Consider the following 9242-nt stretch of genomic DNA (forward strand, 5'->3'; position numbering starts at 1 on the left):
TCTTCTGCAGTGAATTTTACCATTTTATCCCTCTGATAATGTTAGCATTCCTCGATCTATGAAAATTACCAATAATTGTATTGAACTTTCTGCGCTCTGAAAGTCGCGTGACACTGCGTGAAATTGTCCGTATTAAAATTCTACAATGCATTCTAATCTTATAGACGTGCCTGCTACTGAACACTTCTCGACTCCAAATTTAAACTTTGATTATGTTGCTGTGCTTATTAATATAAATTGGCACGACTGTTTACGGGAAAATAAATTGGAATAAATTTTCAGGTCCGGTGGTCTTATTGTGATGTACGGGCTTGTCACGTGGATTAAGTGGTGCTTATTTCAGTAACTGACGAAAATTAGCGCAATTAACATGTGAAGCGGAAGGCATCAAACATCATGAGCGTCAATTTGGACGCAAATGTTCATCCCGTCGACATGAACTGTTCAAAATCAAGTCTTCTTGACAATAAGTGTTTAAGGAGTTGACATCGCGTGTATTTACACAAGACAAAATGAGAGATAAGAAGACGTTACGAACAAGAGAAGGCGGTGGGTTCCTAAGAGCAGTACTTGTTGAATTCTTCACAGTGCTTTTGTGCGACGCGTTTGTTCGGCAATTTAGGGCATTCTTTCTAGGCTTAAATCAGGAATTAGCGATGTCACTTCATAAGATTTTCTTCTCGGATGTATTAACAAAGCTTAGAACTTAAGTAAAGAACTGCTATATCGTTTGTCGCTCGTTAAAATCTTTAGCGGTTCCAGACATTGTTGTTATTCGAGACCCCCGCAAACGCATGACTTGACAACTTTATGTTATATTTTAATATTTGCCTTCCAATATATAGAGTCGGACAGAATCCGAGTGTATGTGCGCGTGCGGCCGAGAACTCTGGAAGAATCAAAACGACAAGAAGAACTTGGCGTTGAATACGACAAACTTGAGGTTAGTAACTCGAAAGTGCGAATTGATAGCGTGATCAAGTAATTCCCATGACTTACTTTTTTTTCTTTCACGCTCGTCAATGTAATATTGTTTTGATATTGTATTTCCGTGTTGATTTGTCATATTCGAAAGCAATTTTCTAAAGGTGCGTCTTATTTTCTGGAACTTTCGTCTTGAAACTCTATTTGTACACAGACTTTAATTTGTTGTTTTGACTGTAATTGCATCTTATCGAAAACAAACGTGCGTTTTGTTGTGCATGGAATAATCGAACGGCAAAATGAGCATTGTATATTACTCACGCGACTAACAAACAAAGTGCAAGCTGACTACTTAAATATATTAACTTGGATTAGTGAAACAGAAATTTGGAAAAGTTTGTTTTCGCTTCGATTTAAATCGGCACTAGTGTTCTCATGTAAATAGTCATTTGCGACCTCATAAGAAATCTTCAACTGAAACAGGTCAACGGTCGTAGAATGTTTAGAAACTTAAACAAACCAATATTTTTGATGGACAATTAAGAAAATAAAAGAATTTATTTTAACCATTGGAGATGTCAAAAAGTGTTTGCCTAAGCAATAGAGCGTACTTTGAAAGGATATTTTCATTTTATTCAAAGGTCAGTTTAAATTGATTTCATTAAATAAGCATGTATAATTCTATTTGTGTGCCTGCGGTTCTTACGTGTAAACTACATACCCTTTGCAACATATTACCCAAAACTTAACAAATTAGTGATAGTGGAAAGTGGTTGAATTAAATAGTTTTTCTAGATGACAGAGTCTAAAGTTTGGCTTCTTTGTGGTGGACAGTATGATTTTAAACCACCAACAATGCAAAGAATGATAAACATGTGAGGTTATTAAATCACGAAAATGTAACCAACCAATCACTTGGGAGACAGCAGAAGTAGGGTAAATAAATTTGTGTATCAACTTTTGCCTTGCACCAAGCCATAAAGGTTTAAGAAAAATCCTACAAAAAGGGCTCTGTAAAATAATTTATCCTCAACCTCCTGATAAATAATTTCAAGTTTTGAGTAATGATCACAATTATAGTCAAAGTAAATTGCAAAGTAGCAATCAGGTAAGTAAAATTTTGTTTTATTTTGTAATGCCATAAAATGTAATAATTATTCAGCTTTTTAATGAATTAGTCCAACACTTGACAAAATAATAATTAGACATAAAAGGGGAAACAAAACAAATTCCTTGCTAGACCAAAGTGACATGTCTCACCTCTATCAGAGGCACAGGAGGAATCAGTAAGCTAATTGCTCACAAAACAATTAAATGTTGTTCCAAAGCCGTTAACTGAAAAGGGAGCAAGTACATCTATTTACTGATGATAGCTCACAAAACACTATTTTTTGTTTGTATTCCTGTATGTCTCAATCAATTAATCAATCAATAAACTTTATTAAGTGTCTAAAACTTATAGTCAGCCTGAAGGCCGACTAATCAGGGGCACTCCCAATAAAATTACTAATAAATTAAGTTAATTAGTTCGTATAGTGTGATCGTTCGGGTGAGGGTAGTTCTGAAAAGAACTGTTGTTGGTGACTGACGTTTCGACAACCTGAGAGGAAGTCATCTTCAGAGTCAAGTGAATAGTTTTGTCAGTCGATGATGTTATAAGTCTGGTCCGTTGAACATGATTGGTCAGTTTAGCCATGATGGTATTGGTTGAAAGACTGGTGTAAAGTTTGTCATCAGTCATTGGTGGGTTTCGATCTGTCTATTGTTAGTCAAATTGGTCAGTTTTTGGCGTGTCTTTTGTTAGTCAAATTAAGTCAGTCTGTTGGAAGTTTGTTTGTCTTTTCAGAACTACCCTCACCCGGACAATCACACTATACGAACTACTGACACAGACCTGGGTTCAAAGCATTTACTAAATTAAGTTAAGTTAAGTTAAAAGTTACCTATCACTTCTTATGGTATATATACATATCTACAATTCCATTTATAGCCATAAACCTTTCTGTTGATGTCCATGCATTAATATTTGCAAAATAAGAGTCATGCAGTGAGTAATTGATTATACCACACCAAATGCAAAGAAGTGCATGCAAATTGAGCCTTTGTGGTAGTTTTACCACACATGAAGCTGCATTGTTTAATATGTTGATTGAAAATTCTTTTTGAAAGCTCAATGGCAGAGAGTTGTGCTAGACAAGTGTAGTTGACAGATCTGAGGGACATAACTTTTTAGGGAGTAGTAAGAAAAATCCAGCACAAGTTAAGAGGAGGGAATACAATGTGTACTAATTGAAACAAAGAGACAAAAGTATATTAATCTTGAAAAAATATTGACATGAATCGTGGGATCTTGGAATGGGACGAAAAAGGTTCTGAAAGGTGATTTGGGTTAAAAAGGAAAAACTGTCAGTGTAGAGAAACAAATTGCATGCTTGGTCATTGTTCCATCATTTATTCCACTCTGATTGTCACAAAAATAAATTTCTATTTTACATGTAGTTACCTTTGTTATTACTGTTTTGAGATACTTTTCTTTGACTGAACTTTTATTATTGCCATTCAATAAAATAAGATTATTAATAATCTTTATAAATTAACATACAGTTTATCGTGAAATAATTGATAGTTTCAGACCTCTAAGTGTACCTCAGAGTATTATTTAAAGCAAATTAACTCTAAATCATTTAATCAATTGATATTTTCTTTTTCCTTCTAATCTTGTTAATACTAGCTACCACCTGATATTTAAAAAAAATATATATCATTGAAATGAATTTGCATATAATGAAATTGTGACAAACAAAATTAATCTGAATATTTTCTCACTCTCAATTTCTAAAAAGACAGCATACCAGTATATATAATTAGGTTACAATGTAACAGTAAAACAGTGAAACAACATTTTAAAATTCAGACAATTCAGGACCCAACCACACCCTCTCCCCTTTCCCAGCACGGCCTCTTTTCAGTGATTGGCATCAAGGCTATGACAGTTACTAGGAACATTTGTAATGTATACATCCTTCATGACTGCATGGATCCCCTTAACATTGTTCATGCTATCAATTAGGTTTCACTCTATGATGCCAAGGAGAGAAGATACAAATTTGACAACATCTTCTCTTCTCAAGCAAGCAATGGCGAGGTAATACATGTACCACTCCAGTTTATTATCATTTTTATATAAACTAAATATGTTAAAATAAGGAGTTAATTCATTCAAGTGACTGTTTCAATTTTCTTCCCATTTTTGATAGCTAAAGATCAAGCAAGTGTTAATAAACATTAGTACATGTACATGTCAGTAATTGTCGATGAATTTGCAAAGTGATGAAAAACTCAAAATATGACATTTTATTAGCTTTCATTGATGTTTTAACAATATGCAAATTTCACTTTGAAGCCTGGTGCTTTTTCATTCCCTGAGAAATGTCCTTTGTTTGACCAACAATGCTTCATACATATAAAGAAACTGATGGGAATGCACAAAGAGACATACATGCACGTGTATATGTGCACATATGATTGCGCATTTATGGCATACTTGTATACACAAAATACGGTGTCTAAATTGCATATGTGTAGTTCGCTTATATCAGAGCTGCACTGTGTGTAACTTACACCTTAAATATTCTTACTATGTACATGTAAGAACATTATAATTTCCCATAGAGTTGTCTGTAATTTTTTTCCCGTGAACCGCATCAACTTAGCCAAATTTACAGACAAATGAAAGAAAAATCAGAAAAATCAACTGAGTGTGCATTTTCTAGTCGAGCTACATCATTCAAACTTGGTGAATACAATCTTCTACCTATAGTATTTTAACATTGCAGTTCACAAATTGTTCAAAATTCAATTTTTGAAAAAGTTATTTGTCATGTAATTCCCTTACAAACACTGTAATTTCTGACCACTTTGCCTCTAACCTGTCAAGATGGTGTTGGAAACCATGATTGAGATAATTAAGTAAACAGAAATTAATGTGAATGCTGATTATTTAACCAGCTGTCAATTGATACCACTGTATACATTGATGTATATAGTCAAGTGTCCTTCAATTAGTTATTTCCTGTTTTACAGGTTTTTAAAACTGTTGGCAGACCACTGGTTGATGCAGTATTCTCAGGCTTTAATGGAACTCTCATGGCATATGGCCAAACTGGTACAGGTATGACAAAAATATCTTTATAGATACTATAATTTTTAGGTAATAAAACTCGAATACTGCAGTAACATAGAACCCAGGTTGGGGAAGGGGGAGGGGGGGGGGGGGGAGGGGAGGAGGAAACTCCTAAAGGGGTGGTTATGCTTTTCGGAGAATATTAATCAAAACCTTTTCTAATTTAGGAGACGAGTCAGCTTTTAATCCCTCCCCTAAAACTGATGGCATCCTCTAAAATTTACACTCGTGCAATTTACAACCCTTAAAAGGAGAGACCTTTGACCATCTTTTCCCCTTTTATATAGCATTTGCTGCCTGCCTCCCTGCTCCAATTATGAACCACCCATGTAATTATCAGTACCAAAACACAATAATTGTTAACCCCCAAAAACAATTAAATGTAGTTCCACTATTATTCTTTGTTAGGAAAGACACACACCTTAATGTCAAGTGATGGCATCTGTGTTCAAGTGGTGGAAAAGCTGTTCAAGAGGATCCATTTGGACAAGTATCATGAATACAAGGTAACTAATTTGTAAAGAAAAATAATTGGCTGATAACTTTAAGTGAAATATGACACTGCTCAGAATGCTTGCATTCTCACTTCTGATAAAATGCAATACCCCTTCCCCTATAAAATTTTATGTTAAGTGTATCTGTGATTTGTTTTTGCTCGAGCAGTGCTTGTTAACTGGTAAACTCTTCCCACCTCACCCTGTGCCATTAAAAAAAAACATGGAAGTCTGTTCTCTAATATGTAAAAAATATTGTACCTACAAATATCCTTGGGATATTATTCCAATATCCCCCACTCCCATTTTCCATTGATTCTTTACCATTAAGGTACGGTCCCTGGGAGCATGAACTATCAATCAAAGTCAAGAAATGTACGTTATCTCCTGCACTGTAAGTTTCAAATAAATTTGTAACTTACTGTGGTTTTAATTTTGTTTTCTAGGTCTACATGTCTTATCTTCAGATCTACCAGGAAAAGATATTTGATTTGCTTAATGCTGCTAATTCGAAGGTCGAGCTTGTGCTGAGAGAGGATCCCAAGAAAGGTACGTTTTTGACATAAATTTAAGTATCTAAAACTATAAATGTCCCGTGGAACCCCATCAATCTGGTCACCAATGGGCCACAAAAATCTGGCTGTAATATGCAATAACAGGGTGGCTGTATTAAAGAGGTTCTCGAATTAAATAAGAAAATGGCTGACAGAGCTTTTGTTCGGGCCAGAATAAAGTGGCTGTAAAATTACGAGATGGCTGTATTATTTACGGGGAGGCCATAAGATGGGGTTCCACTGTATATAATGGGAGAACATAATGGCGTGTAATTAGCAAATTTATGCTTATACCGAGCACTTCTTAAAGTGCAGTTGGGAACCCTTTACTATCAATTTATTACATCTAGAAATTAATCTATGTAACATGTACCCTTACTGTATATAGCCAGCACAATTAATTTAATCCTGATAAGTCCTGAACTTCAGATGGGGGTGTATGGCGCACTTCCCAAAAGCCTAAACCCTATTTATGAACAAAATCTGCCCAATTCCCTACCCTGCATGTATTTGTAACCTGACCAAAAATTTGATACCCCATTTATGATGACTCTGAAATCAATACCCTGTATCAGACCTGCCTTATCATTAGTTCCTTATAGTTCAGACCGATGTTAAAGGCATTGTGAAGGGCTTTTGTTGAAGGTCTAATTGATAAATCATAATGATGACAAAGTAGCTTCTTCAAAAAAATATACCCAGTCATACCGTATGTATGACCAAAATGGTCAAAATCGATACCCTATTTATGACCAACATGGCTGAAAAACCATACCCTTTGGGGCCACACATACCCTTGTAGCCCATATAAGGGAGTGCCCCGCGACTTAGAGATGGGCAGGCAGTGCTCCTGAGAGATGAATAAACATATATGCACCCCTCACCCCCACCCCCACCCCCCCTTTTTCCCTTAAAGTCACGCACGTGTGATTACCTAATTTTGTTACATGTACATCAGTTGAATGAATACGTACGTCTAGGTTACATCAAATTCATATTTCATAGGAAACATCTCTTTTTTGTCAAGGTGTTTATGTAGAAAATCTGTCCGAATTTGTTGTGGGGGACACTGCCGAGGTTCTTTCCTTGCTAAAACTGGGCAAGAAGAAGCTTATTTTTGCTGAAACACGAATGAATCGAGTTTCTAGCAGGTAGGTTTGTGCGCGGTATGAAAGCTTACATAGAGCACTGAAAATTAAACCATTTATGAAGCTAATAGGCTTACTAGTCATGACTAGTTCTCATGCTAAACTGACAATGACGATGCCCCAAGTCTCATTGTCTCAACAATTCGAAACAATCTGGGAAGTACTCGCGTCTTCAGTTCGGTTCATAGATATCTTAAGCTTGCATAAAACTCAAGTTCCTTACCGGACCAAGTGGAAAATCCTAAATATTTTGCTCCCTGCTCAGTAATCCCCCATTGAACTAGAAACTAGCTAGCCATCGAGGATGCTTTCCGCGCTCAGCCCCGCCCGCCCTACGATGTGCGTTCGCTGTCTACGAGGCATGCGCACGTCAACACTTCCGAAATCTTCGTGCCTGCTACGATTTTATCCTGTTCAGATAAAAGACTGGCGAAAACGCAGAGACAAAATCTCGGACCCAATCTTCTAAATAATGACAACAGACCTGTAAATCAGCAATCTGAGTTGATCCTGACTGAGCCGTCCCAGCTTGTACCTCTTCCCAGCGAAATGAGCCCAACAATCTATACCCCTACCTTGCACTGACATACATTAATAACTCTTTTTTTATTATTATTATTTTGCTGTAGATCTCACTCTGTGTGCCAGATAACTGTGGAAAGAACTCGTTGTAAAGGTAGTCTCAAGTCTGCAGCAGAGGGTAGGAAAGCAGTGAATAATTAATTAACTCCTACTGTTTTTAGGACACATATTCATAAACACCCCTCCAACCGTGCCAGCGCATCATGCCCACCGTCCCGCTTTCCCGCTGTCTGCTATCTCGCATAAGTGAGAATCATATCTCGCTTTGGCAGGGCTTTGGCATAGTACGAAGAAACTAGAGTAGCGCTATTTGCTGCCTTTTTTAAATCCGCTCTTTACGTATGCCGCCTACAAAGCATGATAGATGTCCCTCACATCCCGCCTTTAATTTCACATCCCCTCAAACCGGAGCGCCTATTACTAGGAGCGTGCAACTCCCATGCATGTCACGGCATTTTTACAGACCGGTCTACTTTTCCTGCGAAATAGGTCAGTGTCTGCATGAGCGCGCATCGGTAAGGGAAAAAATGGCTGTTTTTCTTTTTAATCTTCCGGTGAAATGAATTTAAGTCCGTGCTTGTGATCGTTGATGGATCAACAGGCGAAAACAACTCAAAATGTGGTTAGACCACAAGCTTCTTAAAAGGTTGCTAGCAGTCATTTGCTTTACTAACAGGTTCTTCAAGTGAGAGCAATCTTCTGTCACTGTCTTCTACCGTGACTCCTCCGTCACGCAAGACAGTTCGATCCACAGGCAGCCTGGACCGTCTTCGCGACGAAACCAAAACACAGAGTTCACCTTTGAAAGCTTCGACCCGTAGACCGCAAAGCTTCATCCCGCGCAGGACCTCTACCCCAGCTTCCAAACGCAGCTTGTCACGCAACAACGAGCACAGACACAGCTTTCATTTGTCGTCTCTTCCGGAAATGAGTGTCACGCCTGCTCGGCCCAACCGCTGGTCTATTGGAGATATCACTCGCGGTTTCATGGAGTCGAATGAGTCATTACCTAACTCACCGAGTGCCTCGGAAGGGAGTGATCTGCAATTTTGTGTGGATTCCGAAATGGAAAGCAGCACAGAAAGTGAAGGATGGGTAAGACTGCATTGGCCTTCTTAATAAAAACACAGAGTAAGAAAGATGTTTGAACGTAAAAGATATCCATTTTGTCGGAAATAATAAATCAGGATATTGCTGAACAGCTATTCAATACCGAACATCTCTTCCTGAAGCGTTCACATACTACTAACGTTTTTTCTTGTCTGGGTGTAGGCTCAACTGAATCTTCTCTCTTACAGAGTGCTTCCGGTAGCCCTGAAGTTCCCGAATATGGCTTTGGAGATGTAAATATTAACAT

At 37.5% G+C, this 9242-nt stretch overlaps 1 protein-coding gene and 1 long non-coding RNA gene across 3 annotated transcripts in view; one reads left to right on the forward strand and one right to left on the reverse strand.

Moving 5' to 3' along the window:
- The first annotated feature begins 335 nt into the window (after nt 1-335).
- LOC145477786 (uncharacterized) overlaps nt 336-9242 on the forward strand; it is a 34496-nt gene continuing 25589 nt past the window's right edge. Inside the window, exons 1-10 of one of the 2 annotated variants that reach the window (XM_081455611.1) lie at nt 336-549; nt 846-943; nt 3995-4069; nt 5008-5095; nt 5516-5613; nt 6048-6150; nt 7183-7306; nt 7933-8003; nt 8562-8980; nt 9184-9228. In XM_081455611.1, the coding sequence (XP_081311737.1) occupies nt 513-549; nt 846-943; nt 3995-4069; nt 5008-5095; nt 5516-5613; nt 6048-6150; nt 7183-7306; nt 7933-8003; nt 8562-8980; nt 9184-9228 (1158 nt within the window). In that variant the 5' untranslated portion in view covers nt 336-512. The remainder of the gene's footprint in view (nt 550-845; nt 944-3994; nt 4070-5007; nt 5096-5515; nt 5614-6047; nt 6151-7182; nt 7307-7932; nt 8004-8561; nt 8981-9183; nt 9229-9242) is intronic. The other variant, XM_081455612.1, reaches the window with a different exon arrangement.
- LOC145477793 (uncharacterized) lies at nt 5543-7918 on the reverse strand. The gene is made up of 3 exons (XR_014048149.1): nt 7527-7918; nt 5863-5954; nt 5543-5617 (listed from the first exon to the last, which is right to left on the reverse strand). It is a non-coding gene; the product is annotated as an uncharacterized LOC145477793 (long non-coding RNA).

The sequence above is a fragment of the Orbicella franksi genome, chromosome 2 (genome assembly GCF_964199315.1).
Source record: "Orbicella franksi chromosome 2, jaOrbFran1.1, whole genome shotgun sequence".
Classification (NCBI taxonomy): domain Eukaryota; kingdom Metazoa; phylum Cnidaria; class Anthozoa; order Scleractinia; family Merulinidae; genus Orbicella; species Orbicella franksi.